At 41.2% G+C, this 22,727-nt stretch overlaps 1 protein-coding gene across 1 annotated transcript; it reads right to left on the bottom strand.

Annotated features, from left to right (window-relative positions):
• Positions 1-345: 345 nt before the first annotated feature.
• Positions 346-16,241, bottom strand: SAMD3 (sterile alpha motif domain containing 3). The gene is made up of 10 exons (XM_063125446.1): positions 16,163-16,241; positions 15,004-15,184; positions 11,424-11,522; positions 10,134-10,319; positions 9,014-9,098; positions 7,793-7,957; positions 4,303-4,512; positions 2,282-2,453; positions 1,865-1,947; positions 346-728 (listed from the first exon to the last, which is right to left on the bottom strand). The coding sequence occupies exons 1-10, from the start codon at positions 16,239-16,241 to the stop codon at positions 471-473; spliced, it is 1,518 nt and encodes a 505-aa protein (XP_062981516.1). The 3' UTR covers positions 346-470.
• Positions 16,242-22,727: the final 6,486 nt, after the last annotated feature.

The raw sequence follows: 22,727 nt of genomic DNA, 5'->3' as shown, positions 1-22,727 counted from the left end.
CACATGAAGCTGTATTTGATGCTGGACTGTGGGTAAGAATTATTTTTAAATTAAATTGCACTATTTTTATGGATGTTTATGTGTACTACCAAGGGAATCCCTAAAAGGTTGTGAAACCAGAGGGGCAGGACATTAATTGAAAAAGCAAAAAAATCTATGTTAAACACAATCCACATCACACTGCATATTTTAACATCATCAAAGCTCTGTAATACGATTGAGTATTTAATGGAAAACAGTAGTTATGCACATTTGGGTTTTTTTAACACCAAAAGTTAGTACAGAAGCTCTTGCTCATCATGATGTAAAATGTTTTATTTTTTAAAAAAAAATCCATACAGGGATATAAATATTGTGTTCTACTGAAATCAATCAAAATAATGACAGATAAACCAGGAATTACTCCTGGTGAGATATTTCCTCCAAAATGTCATACTGATTATTATTCAGTATTGGCACATTCATATTTTTCAAATTCTCTTGGTTTTAGCTGGGAACAACGGTGAAAATCTCACTTCAAAGATGAGGGACTTCAAAAAGTTAAGCGTCTTGTACAGCCTTTTGGGGAATGGAATGCCAAAGACGTGATAGGAAGCCAGCAGAGCAGCCAGGGCCATTGTACAATCATTCAGCTGAACGAGTTTCTCTTTCTCCATGTATAGCGAACACTCACACACATGTATATTAAATGGGTATTTTACTTCCAGCACTGGTGTTGACACTTTCACCTAGTTTAGGAAAACAAAGACAAATTTCTACACATGCAATTTCTTGCATCTCTTGTATTGGCTAAAGAGGAAAAGTTATGAGTATTATTCTCTCCAAACTTTGCAGAGAGGTGTTCAGCTAGAACTGCCAGCATGAAATACATGCTCCCTCTTTTTTGTTTCATGTTCTTATCTAGTTTGTGAGTCTGCAGGCAAGGACCTGTAGGTTGGATCCAGCTTCTTTTCTGCTAGCAGAGCATTCCTTGAGCAGAGTTGTGCTCAGAATGCTCCACCAGGAGAAATGTGGAGAGGCAAGCTTCGCCCACTCCCTCTGCACTCCCCAGCACCACATTCCCCAATGTTCCAGAGGGCCCTCCAGAACAGATGAGGGGCATCAACAAAGATCACCACCTTCATTTAGCCAACAGGATTCCTCAATTGCATCAGAAGCCTCCTGTGGATCCAACACTGTGCCTTTTATTCAGTTACAGCGCCTGCTATAATTTAGGTGCTTCTGTAAATCATGATTATTATCCCTAAGTCTCTAGAGAGCTGGTGGCAATAATTGCTTCTGACTGTCCATATGAAAGGTCAGTAGCAGAGAAAGTGCTGAGTTTAGACAAAGCACACTTTCATTGGTGCTTGTCAACCAACCCATAACAAAAGGACTAGAGTTCATGGTGGAAAAAAGAATGATACATAGGATAATTATGACTCATAGAATAGTAGAGTTGGAAGGGGCCATCAAGTCCAACGCCCTACTCAAGGCACCTTAAAGCATACCTGACAGCTGACTTTCTAGCTCTGGGCTGTTGACCCCAGTTTAGTTCTTATTAATAATTTCTTCCCAGAAAAGTCCATTTTATAGCCATATTAAATCAACACATAAAAGAAAAGAGTCCACATGTTCAAAAGAATTTAACAACCATTATCAACTGTGACTCTTTCTAAAGGTCTTAGCCACCATTTTTTTAAAAAACTGCCTTTTCCCCTCTTGCATGGAACTGAAAGTGGCTTATGTGGTCCTCCTTTCCATTTTATCCTCACAACAACCCTGTGAGGTAAGTTGTTTCTTGGCTGAGTGGGGACTAGAACCCGGATATCCTTAATCCCAGTCCAACACTCTAACCGCTACACCATAATAGTTCCCTACATACCTCCTCATTCACAGTAGCAAACAAAGAGGAATCTTCTCCAAAAACCTCTGGCAAGAGTAAACATGTGGCAGTCATCTTCATATCTGGTAAAAGTGAAGAAAAGTTACAGGCAGCAGGATTAAAGCTAGAAGAGTGAAAAATTCTAAAAGGCAGTTGCGGCCAAAGCCGAATGCTCTATATTTGTAGGGTTTCCCTACTTTCTCTACAATAACTTACTAAGAATTTTTTTTCATACATTAGTCACTTTATAAGAAACATGCATTATTTCAAGACTGAGTAATTAACTTTCCTTTTTCAGTTAAACCATTTAGATTTTACTTCGAATCTACCATACAGCCATTTCTCAATGCACTTTTGTCGTAGTTAAAAAAAAAAAGTATCATGCTTTGAAAACCAGGTATAACGATTTATACCAACATTTCTGAATGTCGTCTTCCATGGGCTGTTTCAACCTGTTTTGTAGAACAATATTAACCGGACTATTCTTCACCAAGTTCGAAGTCAGTATGTTCTCTGAATATGCCTCCAAAATCTCAACTGTTTTCTTGTAAATATCTTTGTGTGTTAGAAACTGAAACTCTCTAAAAAGCTAAAGGGGGGAAATGGAACATAATTCAGACAATTCAGCTGAAAATGTATTACTATTTAAAGAACGCTTAAGTGGAAATTCTGCTCAAAGTCCATCAAAGTTCTGCAATCCAAGCCCCACCAGAAAGCTGGCAGAAAGTTCTGTTGGATTAAGTGTTTCACTGCTGGAGCAACGGACAACAGGTCATGGTGGGCACAGGCATGGATATGCCACATCCAAAGCCCCATTGTTTCCCTGGTACACAAATGTTCAATCCCTTCATCAGATATGTGGCTAGCATACAGTGGCGGCCAAAATTGTGGACACTTTTGGAAATTTTCATGTTTTGCAACTTTGGATGATTATAGAAAATGTTCTGTTGTACGAAATTCAAATGTTTATATATCAATTGAAAGACCTGATTCACGTAATACAACAATCCTGCTTCTTTTCCTGGGTGTCCAATCAACTCTTTTCTTTAGTGCCATTGCTCTATTTATGATGTACGTACGTACACTTTTAATTTGAGAATAACTTCAAATATTCACACAATCTCCAATTGCGCTCCAGTTACAGAACAAACAGCAAAACTGACTTTCCCCAACTTGAAACATGATGTTTCACAGCTAATGCCATGTGATTGGTCCCCAGAACAAGGGCTGTGATTGGCCAGTAGGGTTTGTAATTCCAATCCATTTCTTCACTCAATCACACCTGTTTGTTTTTAGGCTAAAGTAAGCATAACTTTTTTTGTACTGCAGATATTTGCATTATGTTTTTTGTATTGAATTCAGCATTAAATTCTCTTTCAATTGATATATAAACATTTTAATTTCGTGAAACAGAACATTTTCTATAAGCATGCAAATTTGCAAAACATGAAAATTTCAAAAAGTGTTCACAATTTTGGCCTCCACTGTAGTTAACACTCTCCAACTGTAGTCAGTGGGATGGGAGGAAATTAAGCATCTCCTGCCCTGCCCGTGTTGAAACTGCATGGCAATGGATATAACATGCTCTGCTAGCAGGACTCACCCACCTCACCCCACCCTGCAGTAAATCATACAATCACAGAATAGTAAAGTTAGAAGGGGCCTATAAGGCCATCAAATCAAACCACCCTGCTTAATGCAGGACTCCACCGTAAAGCATCCCTGACAGATGGCTGTCCAGCTGCCTCTTGAATGCCTCCAGTGTGGGAGAGCCCACAACCTCCCTAGGCAACTCGTTCCATTGTCGTACTGCTCTAACAGTCAGGAAGTTTTTCCTGAAGTCCAGCCGGAATCTGGTTTCCTGTATCTCGAGCTCATTATTCTGTGTCCTGTACTCTGGAATGATCGAGAAGAGATCCTGGCCCTCCTCTGTGTGACAACCTTTCAGGTACTTGAAGAGTGCTATCATGTCTCCCCTCAATCTTCTCTTCTCCAGGCTAAACATGCACAGTTCTTTCAGCAGCTTATTATAGGGCTTTGTTTCCAGACCCCTGATCATCCTCATTGCCCTCCTCTGAACCCCCTCCAGCTTGTCTGCATCCTTCTTGAAGTGTGGTGCCCAGAACGCGACACAATACTCAAGATGAGGCCTAACCGGTGCTGAAAGTACTGTATGTCTGTTCTGTTAGAATACTGGGCAACTACCCTGTGCTGTTGATTTTACCCTCACAGGGAGAGATACAACCATTTGGCGTTAATTAATAGGGAAACTTGTAAGAGGGGAGTTTTTCTTACTATGGTATTATACTTCCCTCACTAAAGCAGAGTATGATTTACTGCCAAAGCCCCCAGAGAAGTTGTATTAATGCAACAAACAGCGATACATATAATCAGGTGATGCTTATAGTCAGTTACATCATGCAATACAAGGCAATTACCTGGTATGGACACTTTAAAAATGGGAATAGTCTGAGAACCTCTTTCAAAGGCATCCTGTTATTTATCATCTTGCTTCTTATTTCTAAAGTTTTGGTCATCCTTTTATCCACTTCTGCCCAATTTCTCTCAGTTTTCATGTATTCTTCCTTAAACCAGTTAATATGTTCATTTATCGCAACATCAAGGCCTTCATTGTAAATAATCTTAACCTGTTGAAATATTCAGTCAGCTCTTAATACAGGGTGCATTTTTACAAAGAGAATGGCCTTGACTGATAATACCGTCACAGTTGGTCAGCAAAAGGTATAATCTCATACACACTCAGTTGGGGGTAAGTCCTACTGAATTCAGCAGGGCTTAGTTTTGAGTAGACACACAGACGTTTACTAATCAGGTAGGAGAGGGAGAATCTGTGGCAGAGGAACTGGCAATTCAAAGCCCTCCTGGGTTTGCACCATCAGGGCAGAAGAAGACGGGGTGGCTTTTAAAAAAAACACCTCCCAGTTTTCCGCCTTGCTGGTTGCTCTTCTATATTATTTTGCACCCTGTTGGTTGTTATGGGAAGAAATAAATATACCACATACAGGGCTGATGTACATTCCCCCCCCCCCCGGTATGCTGGGGTCATTTAGGGGAGGAGGCAGCTTTAGATCTGGTGGATTCAAAGGCTCCCACAATCAGCCCTGCTGCAACCTGAAAAGTGAGGGCCAATGGCAACAGAGATTTATGCTGTCATACCATGGAGGCAAGTGAGGGCGGACATTCTTCTCCATGGATGGACTTCCTTCTCCGCGTGTAGAGAAGAAGGTTGGTTATATCCTGTTGCCCCTTCATACTCTCCCAGCGACCGTAAAATTGGTAAAAGATTTACAAGGGTGTGCTATTTCTCAGGGGTTCTCATACAACAACAATCAACCTTGTCTTCTAAGGTTTAAAACAAAGTATAAAAACCTTTCTATCAAACTGAATCATTAATTTTTTGGCAAATTATGCTGCTATCCAAATTAAATATCTGGCCACAACCTTAAACTCACTATAAAAGTTATTTTCTTTTTAACAGTTACTGGCAATGGCATTTTGATTTCTTACACAAGATAAAGGCATTCTCTGCTTGCAAATACAATTTCTAACCATAATCATTGTTGTTTTTTAAAATTGGAACCCTGATGAACATTCCAGTCATGTAAAAAAAGTATTCCTTGCTTATGCTTATTTTCCAGGCTAGAAACATATTTTGTGCCAATTTTCAAATGTTTATTTTGCGTATAAACTAAAATATGGGGAAAGAAACCACCCCCAAACCTCTTATAGTCACCACAATTAAGTAATTTCAATGTTCATCTTCAAGCAGAGTTGGTAATTCTAAATTGGTAAGATTATTATAGTGTTACTAAATATAATCTCATTAGTAAGTATAGGGTAATAAAACTGGTAATTATCAGGTGTAGCTGATAATCAGAATTAGCATATGTGGAAATAAATGAGAACTGCAGGGTTTTATTTTTTAAAAAAACAACAACAGCCAGTAGATAAAATAAAAATAGATAAACAAATGCACTAGTTGAGCATCCTATAATGCAATGCAGTTGATCAATCATATTTATTAAGAGTAGTATGTCAGGGGGGGAACATGAGATCGTTAGTTTAATTATAGCCATAACTACATAAATTAGATCTTGGACACATGGACATAGAGCATGAATGCTTGGTCAATAATTTACATCTCTTTTCTTAAGCACCATCGTTTCCAAGCATCCAAGCTCCAGTTCTTTTGGTTTTTCCTCCCTCAATTCAGCTGCATCCTTCAGCAGACATTTTTATTTAGTTTATTTTGAAGGGTTATAAGCCGCCTTTTAGAGTAAACCTTCACCAAGGTGGCATACTGTGTTTTTATAATTTAAAACCATAAACATAATAAAACATGAATACAACTAGATAAAAAATGAAGATATAGTAAGACAATAAAAGCCATTGATAAAAAATAATGGTAGCATCAAGAGATACCTCATTTATTTGCATGCATACAAAAATAGTCACACCTTTGGATAAATGAATGGCTGTCTCCATCAGAAAACATTTAACATTGTAGTACAGCAGAGAAAGATTTTTTTTCTCTCTGCAAGGGTTGCTAACTCTTAACAAGGTTACATCCAATCCAAAATCCATTTGGAGGGTCAGGGAGAACATTTGATAAACATTGGATGGAGTGCCAATGTTTATCAAGTGAGCTCCCTGACCCTCCAGATGGATTTTTGGGGAGCAGAGAATTGCCCCAAATCAGGCTTGGACTCTAAGATAACTTCAGTAAAAGTAAGTTCATGGAAGGAATGTTCTCAGGCCTCTTCTCCTGCCACTCGACCACCGCCATTATTTAGAAATGCCCAATCTCCAAAAACCTCCAGAGAAACTTTTCTGGGAAATGCAGATGGCTGCAGGAGAAATGAGGGCATGGCAAACTTTCTGTGAACTTCCTTGACAGTGCAATCCTGTACATGTCTAGTGGGAAGCTAGGCCCATAGAGTTCAATGAGATTTATTCCCAGATAAATGTGCATAGGATTGCAGCTTCAGTTACCTTATCTTAAGATCTTAGCCCGTTCCTAGAGATGTCTGACCTGGCCACGGTGACACATGCCTTAGTTACATCCCATTTGGATTACTGTAACGTGCTCTTCTACGTGGGGCTGCCTTTGAAGAGTGTTCAGAAACTTCAGCTGGTTCAAAGAGCTGCAGCCAGAGTGTTGACCGGGGCTGGTTGCAGGGAGCATACAACTCCCTTGTTAAAACAGCTCCACTGGCTTCCAGTCTTGTTTCCGGGCACAATTCAAAGTGCTGGTTATGACCTATAAATCCCTATATGGCTCAGGTCCAGGTTATCTGAAAGACTGCCCATCCTCTGAGATCTCCAGGGGAGGCCCTTCTCTTGGTCTCACCACCATCACAGACATGCCTGCCCTGGGTCTCTGGAACTCTCTTCCCAGGGCAGCTAGACTGGTTCCCTCCCTTTTCCGGAGGCAGGCTAAAACTTTTCTGTTCCGGCTGGCCTTTTGGGGGTAGTCTGGACCTCTGTTTATGCATTGTTTATATATTGGATTATATTCAATATTTTAAATATTTTAAAATGTTTTAATACTGTAGCATGTTTATTTATTATTTTTAATTTTTGTATATTTCTATCTGTTTTAACTGTACACATTATAATTTGTAAAGCCACCTTGAATCCCAGTGTTGGGAAAAAGACAGGATCATCATCATCCACTACTGGAAAGCAAGTCACACTGAAATCAATGAGATTTTTTTAGGATTAAATAATAAACTCCCCACTGGAAATGAGGAACAAACCCACATTATCCCCCAAAAGGGTTTGCCCTGCCAGAAAGAGATCAACTGAGGAATTGTTGCACTCCTTCTTCTTCACATGCACAGCTGGCAAGATAAAACACAGTATTCTCTATTCCCACCCCCATCAATTCTTGATCTGGATTCTTACTTTTGTGTGTACTGCTTGGATTTCCTCACCACTATTTTCAGGAGTTTTTCTGGTCTGTCCTCGTCTGTGTCCAAACTTGCATTTATTTCTCACTACCTGCTCATCATCTTCTATCGGTCTCCGCACGTACTTGAAACGGTCTTTAAGGGCTCGTTTCCATAGAAACTGCATTTTTATTTTTAAAAAAATCCATTAGTGTCTTCCAGGAGCCTTATCTGTTCTCTCAGAGTATGTTATCTGCTATTCCCCTGTTGCGGGGAGAGGGGGGAGGAGGAACCTTTGGTACATATTTCCAGCACATTTTTTTCTCCATTGCAACTCTACAGGAACCATTTTCCAGCCCCATCCTACTGATAAAACTTGCTTTCAAGTTAGTTTTACAAACAATGATATCACAAATGCAAGACAATTACGATATGCTTGTGCTTCTGGGTAGGCATAAAGTCAAAAGAATCAGTGCAGTTTTTACACAGCCAAGTAATCTTATGTTTCAGTCGCTCAGAAATGAACAGGTATATGTGAAATTACTATACATTAGGATTCTGTTTACATTGGTAGCCAACCCATTTCACAGGTCCATTTCACAGATGGAACCCCCCCACCCCCCCAACTTATTGGTAACCCATAGTTACCCAAGTTATTGGTAACTTGGCTAAAGAATCCAAGGTTGTAGCATCATATGATGGTTATTTCCCAGCTATTAAGTGGACAATGAGGTAATAAGGACAATGAGCCTATGAGGTAATAAGCAGCCAAAAAGTGAGACCAAAGTGAAGGCAGGCCATTATAAGAGTAAGGGAAATGTCGAAATAGAAAACCACTGATGCCAAGATCAATGTATTATGGACTTCAAGAAAATCCTTCACTCCCACCCCAGTATTCATCTCTGCAATGAACTCTCACAGGCACTCTTCAATCATGTGGAACCAAACGTGATGGGATTTCTGAGAATATGCTGGCTAGCCTGTGCTCTACATGACAACATGGGTGTGAGCCACACAACCCAGCCAGCACATGAACACAGTCAGTCTGAAGGGGGCATAAAATCCCTCCATAGAGGTAGGAATTCTGATTGACTGATACCACACATTCCTTATTGCCCCTTTACTTGGAACAGAACATCTGACTCTGGTGGGAACTGAATGTGGGCAGTGTCAGCTCCACATTTGCGGAAGTGGGACACAGTATCCAACACAGAACTGCATTTGTTTTAATACTTACAAAGCCATTCCCATCCTCATCAAGAAACGGGTATGCCTGCAGCAGTGCATTGACAACATCGTTGTACTGCTGAGTAGTTGGATATCTGTCCACACAAGATACATGTGTACAAGTTAGATTATTTTAGTGTTCTTGTGCAGCAATTGGAAGACTTCACTGGTAATGTAGAATGGTATCTCAACAGCACCATGAACAGGCATTCCAAACTTTCAACATTATTATATCTCGAGCAGCAAATGAATATCAGCTTCTTTCCCCTCACCACTCACTCACCAGACCAGATGCTACTGCTGCTACTAATATACCAGATGCAAAATGAAGTGACCAGGGCCCAGGTATCTGAGATGGGAGGTGCTTGTGGCACTTCCAGGTGTGTGTGTGTGTGAAAAGAAAGATACATTAATATTCTATTAGCTGTTGAGTTTTGGGGGTTCTGAGCCACCAGTATGCTGATGACACCCAACTCTCTCCATTCCATCTGAATCCAGTCATTTTCCACCTGTTCTTTTCCACCTTCCTAGAACCCCCAGCCAATCCAAACTGAATTTACCTGATCCAGGCCCCATCTAGAAATATTAAAAGTGATTGTTTTGCTCTGTCCCCTTCAGAACTTGTCACCAAACTACTACTAAACAGACCTTTAATATTGCAGAGTGCTAGGTCTCAGGCCTACACAGATACATTAAAGTCTCACAGAGACCATAGGAAGCATTAAAACACTACAAAACAACAGTTATTTACCTGGCATTTCTTCACGCTGGGGAACAATAGCAGGAAAGTGCTATTTCACTCATGTCCCGCTTGTGAGCTTTCACAGGCAACTGGTTGGCCACTGTGTGAACACGATGCTGGACTAGATAGGTCTTTGGACTGATTCAGCATGGCACCTCTTATATTCTTAGCTTAGACGGAGCGCACAGCTGGATTCAAGTTACCCCCTTGGCTTCCCTATGCTGTTACAAGTTCTGTGCACCCACAAATATACTAATCATGCCTTGCATCCAAACATTCTTAAAACCAAAGTTCACAGCATGCGGAAAGCAATTTATCATCCTTATAGTAATTCACCCCACACCATAATTGTCCCATGAGGCAGAATGCTAAAACCAGCTTTACTTACAGTGATCCTTCAAGGTACTTTGTCATGTCAGCTTGCAAGAATTCAATTATCCTGATTCTCATACTGTGGTCAGGGCATTTCCTCTCTGCTAATATGCATCTGATGTCATAAGGAAACTCAGGCAGCATATATAAATCCGTCCATTGCAATGCTTTGCATCTTGCTAAAACGTATGTCATGTTTTTTCTGTCAAAGGAAGTAGAAACAATTCTTCTGAGCTCTTTACCTTCTAACATACTTTGCCATGGACTTTTGCTAGCCCTGTCAATTGCTTGAGTATAATCAAGAAAATGTCAGCCCCTTGTTATAATATAGATGTGGGCTACACCTAATTTTATTTCCACCTGTATACAAATTATGTTTTCCTTTGAATTATAATGCATTTTAGTTGATTTGCTTTACAGGAAGCCACCCTATTCTGGCATGCAGAGCTTAGATAGGAAGCCGATTAAGCACTCTGTATTCACTTTATGGATTGATTACATTCCCAAACAGCGAGACTGACAGTCTGTGGCCACTTGCCCTCCTCTGAGATCAGCTATGGAAACAAGAAATGTCTATTTTATTTTCCACCATTCAGATCTTCGATAGATATAGGGCGGGAGGTGGGGGAACCTCCGATTTTCTGATCACTTCATTTTAACAAAAAGTGTTACCCATTGTTCCTGACTTTACTCTTTATTTATATGCACAGAATCCCAAGAGGTCACTGCATATAACTATTTTGTTCCTCCAGGAATTATACCACTGTTATCTTAGACTTTTAAAGAAATAATAATATAAGCACAAGATCTTGTATGGTTGTCACTGGGGATGGGTGAATCTGTCAAGTATTTTCAGGTTTTCAGTTTTCCACTTCTAAACTTGTTCCAAGCAAACTTTTTTCCCCTGTACAGAAATTTGTACACATTTTTTCACATTTTTCAAATGCATCTATTTTGTACAGATGTACCCATTGACTATACATTTTCTGTGCATTTTAGAAACATGCATTTTTCTGTACACATCTTCCAAATGTTAACATCTTGTTGAATGCTTCCCCTCCCCTTTCCCCCCTTTCCTTTCCCCAAAACTCATTGCAAACTCAGTAGTATACAGATTTCCAACCGCAAATTTCAATTCGGGTCTGGGAGAGGCAATTTGGGTAATTTTGCATTAAAATGTGACCCAAACAAATTTCTCACCCATCCTTAATTGACAGCCAGTCTTCTTGGCACTGGGGAAATAATCATTTGATTGCACCGGAAGATAGAAACTCCTCTGAAATCAGCAGAGCTGCCATAAACTCACTTTTTTTTTATAACTCTTTGGTCAATGGATCCATCCTCAGAGCTTTCACTAGGAGAGAAACAATTAATCTGTTCCACAGTTAGCTGAACACCAGGAGTCCTACAGGGAATGAAATATGACAACTGATTGGTTATGACTCACAGTTCAGTGGACATGGAAATTTCCTTGTTGATTTAAGAGATTAAATCAAAGTAGGCAAAATCTAATTTCCTTTAGCAGAAGCCATTGGGTTGGTGCTAGATTTAGATGGGTGTAACTGGGTGAAGGTAGCAAGCTTCCCCTCTGAAAATGCTAGACAGAGGGTGGTGGGTTCTTGCTGAATCAAATGAGCTGTGTTTGCAGGGGGAGGGAGGGGGAGACCTGAAAATTGGGCAGAGGCACCTTCTAGGAGTGGAGCCCTTCCACCCACAGAAGGCAAATCCTGGATCCAATGCATTCAGTACTTCTAAGTCACTGCTTAACTACCCATATGGTTTAAGCAGCATGGTTCTCTCTGGCCAGGGAAAACTTGCAAGCAATTAACCAAAGAATTGATTCAAATGATTGCTGCTCACCTTTTGGCAAGTCTCTGTCATGCCACCAAAGCCAAACCAAATGTACCAAGAGCAATTATCTCTCTGGGCCCTTCACATAAGATTCTACTTATTTAATGCACCTAATTCCTCATTAGGGATTACGAGTTCCATCACACCAGTGTTTTATCGCACTGTCGTCCTGCCTTGTTTATACGTTTTGCCCCGTGACTCTCACACAACATTGTCCCTGTCCTGCAATCATCTCGCCTCTTTCCCTCCATTTTCCGTGCTTTTCTAGGGTGGGGAAAGTGTGGCATTTTTTCTCTGTGCAGGATAAAACTGCCCTTCCATCCCCATGTATTTCCGTCCTCACACTATGTTGCAGAACCTGGGGTGAGCGCAGTGGCAATACCAGGAAGCTTGAATCAGTGCAGGTGAAAAGGTAAACAAGGTGAAATAGCACAAGAATGAACACATGTGAAAGTGACCAGTGCTTGACACGCTAATGAAACAGAGGGGCTTGCTAGATGACGGGTTAGCCTGGTGTGACGCCCGGGCTCCCCGCTGTGCATCCAGATGACGCACAGGGGAGCCCAGGCCCAGGCAGGGCTCAAACCGCCCTGGCCCTGAGCTAACCATTTTTTATTTTTCCCGCGGTCTTGGGCTTAGCCCAAGACTGCGGGCGTGTAGCCCGTTCCGCCACTTTCCCCGGCTACCACAATTACTCGCGAGTAGCCGGGAAAAATAAAAAATGGTTAGCTCAGGGCCAGGGCGGTTTGAGCCCTGCCTGGGCCTGGGCTCCCGTGTGCGTCATCTGGATGCACAGCGGGGAGCCCGGGCGTCACACCAGGCTAACCCGTCATCTAGCAAGCCCCTCTGTTTCATTACCGTGTCAAGCTTCCCAGCCATCGGGGCTAGGGTGAGGAGATCAGGGGGGAACAGAGCCTAGGGGAGATCGGGGGGGGGGAATGGAGAGGGTGGTGGTGGTGGGACACAGAGATCGCGGGGAGGGGGAATTGGCGAGCGCAGGGGGGGCGATCGGAGCCAGGGGCAAGATTGGGCAGGGGCGGGGGGGGGAAGCTTGGAGCTGGGGGGGAGTTGAGGTGGGGGGAGCGGGGGAATGCTTATTTTAAAAAACAACACACTTACCTGATTGCACGAGCTTCCATGCGCATCCTTCCCCTTTAAAACTACAACAAAAATGGACGCGACGGGGCTTTCCTTTCCCCGTCGCCTCCGATGTGTGGGAAGGAGCGACGGCCCGCGCTACTTGTAGAGCGGCGTCACCCCTTCTCCTGCACGGATTCCAAGGTAGGTCTAACAAAGCCCAGAGGTGGAAATCATGGATGCCTACCAAAGAAACAAGGTGAAACCTACCAATCTCTGCAGAAATGCATGCATTTCCTCAAGAGAAATATGTCGGGATGCTTATAGTAAATATAGTTCTCTAAGAGTGCTCCAAATCTTTTTTTCCCTCTTGACTCATCTTAACATGTTTGAACCAGAAGACAATCATGGCATTTGCATCCACAAGAGTTACAGACTTTGGGCAAAATTCAACCTAAGCCCTACTTAGAATAACCCTATTGAAATGAATGGAATTTAAGTTAGTTGTGGTTATCAACTCCCATTCATTTCAATGGGATTACTCTAAGTAGGACTTAGGTTGGATTTTGCCCAGAGTCTGTAACTCTTGTGGATACAAAAATGAATAGGCTGAAAAGTTCCACTAATCTCTAGTTACCCTGTCCACATAACCAAGAGCAGGCAGACCTCAGGCTCCCAAGATTTAGGGCTCATCTACACCTGCAGCCCTTTGGGGCGTGGGGAGGGATGATCATGGAGTTTTCCAGTACCAGAATTGTCCCTCAGCGGCCACATGCCAGTGAGTTGTCCCAGAAGTATAGAGGGACGGTCCAGGGTGACTTTTTTAAAAAAAAGGGGAGACGTTTGCACAATCGCGCAGGCGCGATCCTGTGTGAAGGAACAATTGTTTTTTTAAAAAAATCATACAACAAACCCAGCACTGGAAGTCACCGAGCACCATCCCAAAGATGGTGAAAATGCTCTCGGCCTCACTCCCAATGGCCACAGACTCCCCTCGCACAGCTCCGTGCCTGTTTCCTGAGTACTGCTACCTGTGGGGAAGAGGGAGGACCACAAGAGAGAGAGCCACACCACCAGCGGATCTTGGGATGGTCCCGAGATGGCAGAAAAAAAGGGGGGAGCAGTCCCAGCTATCCCGGGAGAACTGAGTGCTCTTCCCTGTTTCACCCCGGGATCAGCTGTGCATCATTTGGATGCGCAGGGACAACCTCGTGACCACCCTGGGATAAATGGCAGGTGAACCAAATGGAGCCTGGTTCAAAAGATGTCCACCAAGAAATGAAGAATTCTGAGCCCAGAGGTGTGTTTTGACTACCAGAGCTAAAAGGAGGTCACAGCCCTTCCACATAAATACCCACTCCTGGTTACAACACAGCTTTTTAAACAACAACAATAATAATAATTTGGCAGTATATTGTTGGTGGAGAAGGGCAGTCATTTCCTTGATGCTGCTGTTGGGGAATCAGAAATCCTTGCAATCTAGTGCAATTGTCACACATGTTTAATTTCAGGCTTGAACTTGCCTGAAAGCTCCACTCTGTGCCCATAAAGCAATTCCCTTTCACTTCAAAGTATATGAAGCCTGTTAAGGCACTCAGTGGTCAGATAAAAGCATTCAGCACGTGCCCAGTGGCATTTGTTTCTTTTTTGACCACTTTCAGGCAGGCTCCAGCCAAGCACCGTTCAATTTGAAAATTAAACTTGTGTGACACAACATAATTCATAAAACTAGATCAAACGGCTCATTACAAAAGTGCTTTATAAACACAGGAGAGTTTTTTATTTGTCGTGTTCGTATTCAGGAACCCTGAGCAATAAACATTCATGAATATTGTGCTGAGCTTCCAAATTCACATTATTTGACACATTAAGTGAGTGTAAAAATGAATGAGCAGCACATGGAAACTGAGAACCATATGGATTGCTGTTATTTCTGCTTAAGCTGTGCACAGGCTTACCCACTGGCTGCTCCTCGTGACTCAGAGAAGGGCGTTCCACCTGTAAAAGCTGACCCCTCGGTTTGTTGCTTGCATTTTTTAATCAGGTCCATTAACACTGCCTGGTGCCCTATTTTCTTTACCAGCTGCTGTACCATCCTGTCATTAAGAGCCAAGAGAGCAGCTCCACTCACTTCTTCCTCTAAGAGAAGAATCAAGGGATCGTTACATTTTGATTGACCTTCGCTGCAAGCAGGCGAATGTTTCAAAGGCAATTGGCAATACCCGAGGCATGAACGGCTTTTTAAAAAAGCTATAAAAGAAAAGTCCTCTGTGTAAACTGTAACAAGCAAGCGATCGGACTACACACTCTCCCATTTTAACTGTGCCAAAATAGGGCATGTTCTTTAAAACTTATTGGCTTTGTGTGTTCAGTAGGCATCTGGTGCTTAATTGTTCAAGAGAGACATGCCAAGTTAGGAGACAAGATGAAGTATTCTCTTCTGTCCTAAGCACCCTTCTCTCCCTCCTCCATCTGAACTATTTGGTTGTGGTTACCTAATGGGGAATGAAAATGTTCTCTGCACATGCTCAGAGGTACTCTTTTTTTACAGTCACTTCAAATGGTCTATGGCTAACCCCGTTATTTTTTAAAAAAAGTTTTAGTATTGAGCCTGTTTTGGAAATGAATTTTTTCCCCAGACTGAAAACCCACAAACCCTCCACTCATCCGTTATTATTACTATGTAGATAGGACACAAATATTTACTATCAAAAAGAATAATTTCCAATTGGAACCTGCATAGCAAACAATACAATATACCGCTAGGGTTTTTAGGGGTTTAGCGTACAAGAGAATTTCCTCCCCTAGCCCCCCACCCAAAGAATAGTTATCTTCTAAATCAATTATTTATTTATTTATTTATTACATTTTTATACCGCCCAATAGCCGAAGCTCTCTGGGCGGTTCACAAAAATTAAAACCATAATAAAACAACCAACAGGTTAAAAGCACAAATACAAAATACAGTATAAAAAGCACAACCAGGATAAAAACCACGCAGCAAAATTGATATAAGATTAAAATACAGAGTTAAAACAGTAAAATTTAAATTTAAGTTAAAATTAAGTGTTAAAATACTGAGTGAATAAAAAGGTCTTCAGCAATAAATTGCCTTACCATGAAATTTAGGAACCAGGTCCCCTAAGTTATTCTGCAGCAACCAGTTGCAGACTTGATTAACTGACCAACTTTCCATCTTCATGTGGTGTGATGGTAAATTCCACTACAGAGTCTATATCTAACCGTTGACTCAGTCCTCCTTTGCCCCAAATGCCAGCATAACAAGTATTTTTTGCAAGATAGATCCACACCAAACTGATCACAATTTCTTTCAATATAAATCTGTTTTACACACTACATTCCTGCCTGCTCGAAGTACCCAGTTTTATGATGGCTTTTTCACCTGCTCTTAGTATTCCAGTCTTGTTTTTCTCTCTGAACAGGCAGCTTTGTTCTTTATAGCACAGAAACACTCCCAGATCCCACACCATTAACACCCAGATTTCCACATAGACATGAGAGGTGTGAAATTCACCACCACTATGCTCATCAGGAAATGGCTGACATTCTACAGAAAGAGGGGTGGGGGGTGGGGGATAAAAAAATAAATAAGGGTCTCTAGATATACATTTATAGCAAACTGAGCACATTAACCTGTTCTCCTCTGTGAAGATGCTAATCAAGTGAATACTTTGGCCCAATGGGAAGAAATAAGGAAAAGGGAGGAAACACAGAAAGTCACACTCAACTTTTGTGAAGTCACTTTCACTAACACCTTACAATGCAAGCTATTTCTAGGAAATGCAAGAAAACAAGGTGTTTATAGGCAGACTTTTCTTTGGGTCTGGTCCTATTGAACTAGCAGCAAGAGGAGCTAAGGACACCCTCTGTCCAGTTTCTTCTCAGGGTCACTCAGGATTTGACTGATGCACTTAGTTTTAACTTGACTGCTACAAAGGGGTCCTGTTCCTTCTTACCAACCAAATGGCCACATCATCATCAACATCATCATAATTTCTTATCCACCTCTACCGTTGGATCGAGGTAAGGAACAACATTAAATACAAAATACCATAAAATGCATAAAACTGATTAAAAACATAAAACTAATAAAATATTAAAATGAGATGGGTTTTGAAAGGTTTTTGTTGGTTTGTTGCACAGGTCTAAACCCTTTTATACAAGCAGCAATGGGGAAAGTAGATTGAATGTTTCATGACTAACCTATTCGTCAACTTCCTCCAGAAGAACCCTTTTGGGCAACGTGGTATTCCAGATGTTTTGGCCTACCATCCCATCAGCCCTAGCTAGCAAAGCCAATGGTGAGGGTTGATGGGAGTTGTAAGCCAAAACATCCGGAGGGCCATAAATTGCCTACCCCTGACTGATATGGTCAAGATGCCAACAGATTAGGCCAAGTGGCTCACTGGAATGGGACCCAAGAGCATTTCTGAAATTGAATTCAGCCCTCACACTGAAAGAAATTCCATACCCCTAATTTAACATTATGGGAATGAGTCTATGTGAGCCATAGTTTGATCTTGGCTTGTTTCAATAAACTATGGTTTAAACTAACTACAGTGCCAGGTTTGAATGCAATGACAAACCATGCCTAGTTTAAACCATAAAGCAGATGCTTTCAGACTCCACTTTGCAACCACAGTAGAGGCAAAGTAGAGAGGGAATGTATGAGCCCAAGGCTTACCCAGGCTCATTGGCATAGCTAAACTATGGTTTAGCATTACATCTGAACTAGGCTGGCATGGTTGTAACTGAACTCAGGCCGTCAGATAGTTAGGCATGTATGCCTTAAAAGTATACTACATGGCAACTTTACCTAATCAAATGGTTTCTTATATTCTTAAAAAATGAAATGATATAGCACAGAGCTGGAAGAATATTTCACATTTCTAGGTGTAAATCATAAATGGGCTGATCCCCACCCTACACATTCTTAGTGCACAACCCTATGCATGTCTAGACAAAAAAAAAAGTCCTACAACTCCCAGCACACCTCATTCAGTTGCAGGACTTTTTTCTGTCTAAACAGGAATAGGATTGAACCCTTAGGCACTATAAAGAAAATTTCTACATATTCTGCTCCCTCAGATTATTCTAGTCCTTATGTAGCATAATTCGTTTGAAATTCTGCTATTTCATTCCAAAACTCTAGAAGGATTCAATGTCTTTGAGAACTGCAGCAGTAGGATTGATTTAGTTATGACAACAGTAGCCACACAGCTCCTCCCGCTGGCTAAGAAGTAATAACAGGGTGTGAAAAATCATTACTTGTCGAGAACTCTGGTGTAAATTAGAAATCACACCTTCCTGTCACACTTCTTGCTTCCTTAAGAAGATAGGAATTTAAACAATACCAAAAAATCTTCAAAGATAAAATGGCATTCAATGCTGAATACATTTTATTGGAAAAAATCACTCATTAAATTTTTTAAATTCCACGTTAAAAGATGAATTCAAAAGAGAGAGAGAAATCTGTTGGTTTGTTAAAGAAGGGCTTTTATCATCTGATTATATCAACAGAAATGGACAAAAGATACTAACTGATGTTAGTATACAGTTGATGATTCAACTGTAGAAAGGTGATGGTATATTATTTCAATTGTGGCTATCTAGCAACAGGTCCTCTGGTGGGCCTATATCAAATCCATCCACCTTCATGGGTTTCATAAACAGACAGATCACCTGGTAAGTACTTTTTATTTAAACAATACTGGACAGTTACTTCCAGTGGAGGTTGGTGGCTACGATGTCAGTGGGGCGGTAAATCCGCTTTGGGTTTCAGCCGGAATCAGTCAGAACTCTAAAGGAGCTACTCAAGGTGTTTCCAAGGTGTTTTAATTAAGATTTTGTCCTTAGTCTGGATGTTATTGTTAGCTGCCTTGAGCATCATTTTGGGGTGGAAAAGCAGGATATAAATTAAAGAAATAAATGTGTATCTTAAAATATAGGTTTCACATGAAAACTGAAATTGATACATATGGCACTGGAATGTACAGTCAAGAAAGAGGAAATCTATTGTTGTACATATATTTATCACAAATTTTTAGAACTACATGCATTTGAGGTCTTGCCCTTCATCAATGATTTACTAATTTAACCCGACGGGTTCCATGCTACATAGTACGTGATAGTATGTATAACATTTCCCCAAAGGAAGTTTCCGACCAAGCCATGCCCATAGCAGCTAGGGAGGGTGATGGTTTTGTCAAGACTGCAGCATGGAGAAAAAGGTTAAACTTTCTCCCTGAGATCCTGATCTTGAACAGATCGCCTAACAGCTGCTATTTTTATACTGCCTTGGGGCGGGGGGGATGGGATACACACAATGTTAAACCAGCCATTTAATGCCAGGTGTAGCTTAGTCCTAACACAGTAGCAACAACTATGCCAAATTCCTGGCATCCACTCAAGAGATTTGGTCATAACATCCCCCAAATTAAGCACTTTTGCCATGATTTCAAGGCGCTCTGTTGATTTCAATGAGAGATCTTAAATTTGGCTGGATTGATCATACCTACAGCCCTTTATAATTATTTCCAGAGAGAAAATGAGCAAAAATGAGCAACTTAGAGGCTAAGGCCAGATCTACACTTTGTGTCAAATCATTATGATCCCATCATGGTAACACTATGGCCTCAGCTAGACCTAAGGTTTATCCCGGGGTCATCCCTGCCTGCTCCCGGGATCCCCTGTGTGTCATTTACATGAACAGGGATGACCCTGGGACGATCCCAGGATAAACCTTAGGTCTAGCTAAGGCCTATATCCCTCTTGTGCATATATACTCATATGACACCCAATGACATTTGTTGTGGCATTTTGGATAATTTGGAATATAAAGCAGGAAGTAACACTATGAACGTAATGTGCGCCAACAGTTATCAGTGTACTTCAATACTGCTATAAAGCAGTAGTGTAGATCTAGCCTAACACATCTATTACAGCATTATCTTGGCTCTAGCCCATAAAACTTGTTCTTTGCTTTGTTCTCATCTTCAGAAGAGTAACCGCTGCCCCATATTCCTCTGCATTGATGATAGAAGTATGAAGGATAGTAACTTTACAAAAGACTGCCTATCAACCTGATTTTCCCCAGGATGACAGATCTAGTTATACATTCCATTCCAGAGCTGTATACACTGACACTCTCAAGAGGATGATCAGGGGTCTGGAAACAAAGCCCTATGAAGAGAGACTGAAAGAACTGGGCATGTTTAGCCTGGAGAAGAGAAGGTTGGGGGGGGGACATGTTAGCACTCTTCAAATACTTGAAAAGTTGTCACACAGAGAAGTGCCAGGATCTCTTCTTTATCATCCCAGAGTGCAGGACACGGAATAACAGGCTCAAGTTACAGGAAGCCAGATTCCAGCTGGACATCAGGAAAAAACTTCCTGGCTGTTAGAGCAGTACGACAATGGAACAAGTTACCTAGGGAGGTTGTGGCCCCTCCCACACGCTGGAGAACTGTCTGTCAGGAATGCTTAAGGTAGTTTCCTGTACTGAGCAGGGGGTTGAACTTAAAGGTGCTACCTTATAGGCCCCTTCCCACTCTACTATTCTATGATTCTATGAAGTATGACATCAAGGGTTAGTAACTTATTGCTGAATCTTTCAATAAATCGGTCTTGGACAGCCTTTCAAATTGAGGACTACCCTCTGTATAGCAGGACACATGGCCACCTTATTCCTACACCATGGTTCCCATGAAAAACTGGGATCAAATTACAAATGAAAGATTCAGCAACATGTTTCCACCAGATTGTTGCTGAATCTGTGCCAAACGGGGGGGGGGGGGGCACGTACAACTGAAGTTCTAGGAGTAAACCAGATGTAAATTGCTTGTGCAAGTGCATCGTTCTTCACAAGAGCTAAGGACTGGCACAGGATATTAATATTTTTTAAAAAGTAGAGACTGATTTGAATTTAGATCAATGGATGGCCTTATGTAAGGCACTGTTTCTCCATCCCCTTGTACATTTGCCCTGAACTCCTTAGAGGAATGGTAGGAAACAAATGTGATTAAAACTTAAAGGTGCTACCTGAAATATGTTAATTTCTTATGGAGATCTATTAATCTGTGTACATGTGGGTGTTAACCTGCATTGGTTAGCAGTTATCAGCAGCATACACACATACAAATACAACTTTTCCGTCAATACTTGTAAAGACACACTTTTAGCACACATCAGTGTTTTTTAAATTCCATGTCTAACAATCCTAATGTTTATTTATTTATTTATTGCATTTTTATACCACCCAATAGCTGAAGCTCCCTGGGCAGTTCACAAAAATTGGGTTTAACATGATATAAGTTTAACATGAACCAGGGTAATCAAGCTGCTGGTTCAACTTTCCACCCATCTGTATCTCCTCGATCTTTGTGCCTCAAACAATTTCATTTATGGTGATAAATACTGTTAATGCCATCTACTGTATTCCAAAATCACCTGAACCTCCTGGATCCAATCCAGAAAAAAAAAGTCAGGGGAAAAACCTGAAAATACCATGCTAACTTTAAATTGTGTAGGTCTTGCAAGGCCATGATTTACAATCACAGTATTCACTTCTATAGGTGATGAACTAAGGCTACAGTCCTATGAGCACCTTAGAAGTTAGTCGAATTGAACAAAGTGGGACTTCTTTCTGACTGGGCTACAGTCCTATGCACTTACTTTGGAGTAAGTCCCACTGAACTCAGCAAAATGTATTTATCAGTAAAATGCTGTAAAGTTGTAAAAGAGCTGTCTACCCTTAGGACACACATGTCCTATTGAGCTCAGTGGAAATGACTTTCAAGTAAACATGCCATCTGAAACACCAAGACTCATTAATTATACCTTTCTCTCCCTCTTCTCCAACCCATATATATTCTGAGATAATAGAATGAATCAATTGTCAGTTTGGTGGCCTGGGATTACTATTATTTTTAAAATCTTATGTTTGGGCTGGCAAAGTTCATAAGGGTTTGTTTTTTATGACGACAACAAGTGTGAGCACCCCCAGAAGGACCATCCAATGGTCAGGGGGAAGAAATAGGACCAGAATTACAGGCAAGAGAATGGTCATCACACCATCCTCCAGCAACACTGGAAAATACAAACAAAACTCACTCAAAATCTGCCTGTTGAAACAACACGCTAAGCCATGGTTAGGCCGCTAACTCTTTGGCAGCAAATGGTTAGTGAGGGTATTTAAGCCATGGTTAAGTAGCCACCATGGTTAGGAATGGTTCATACAGCATCATTTTCCAGGTTTATGTGCAATTGCCGCACTACCATTCTCACTGGTTGATGATATACCTCTCCTAAGACTTGGGCCAGAGCTACACCAAATAGGAAATGACACTTTGAAAATGGTTTGAAAACTGTATATAGAGTGTGTGCCCTGGGCTAACAGTTGTCACTACTGTTATAAACTGTTTTAAAGTAGTAGTGTAGATCCTGCCTAGGTTACTGGTAGTGAAGAGCTTTAAACGAAAATAAGCTGGTATTTTTGTTTTGTAGTTTGCCATGCCCCTTTTTCTTTTAGACCTGCCCCTTTTGCCTTCAGCAGCCCCGCCCACCAGTGTAATGCAGCCCCCTAAATCTTTTCCTAAATGGATTTCAGCTGTTGGACTGAAAGAGATTCAACATCTCTCCTCCTGAAAGCTGGGTATCAGTA

This window comes from Elgaria multicarinata, chromosome 4, assembly GCF_023053635.1.
Source record: "Elgaria multicarinata webbii isolate HBS135686 ecotype San Diego chromosome 4, rElgMul1.1.pri, whole genome shotgun sequence".
NCBI classification, from domain to species: Eukaryota; Metazoa; Chordata; class Lepidosauria; order Squamata; family Anguidae; genus Elgaria; species Elgaria multicarinata.
Note: the sequence above shows the minus strand (reverse complement) of the source record. Positions and strands in the feature narration are given on the sequence as shown.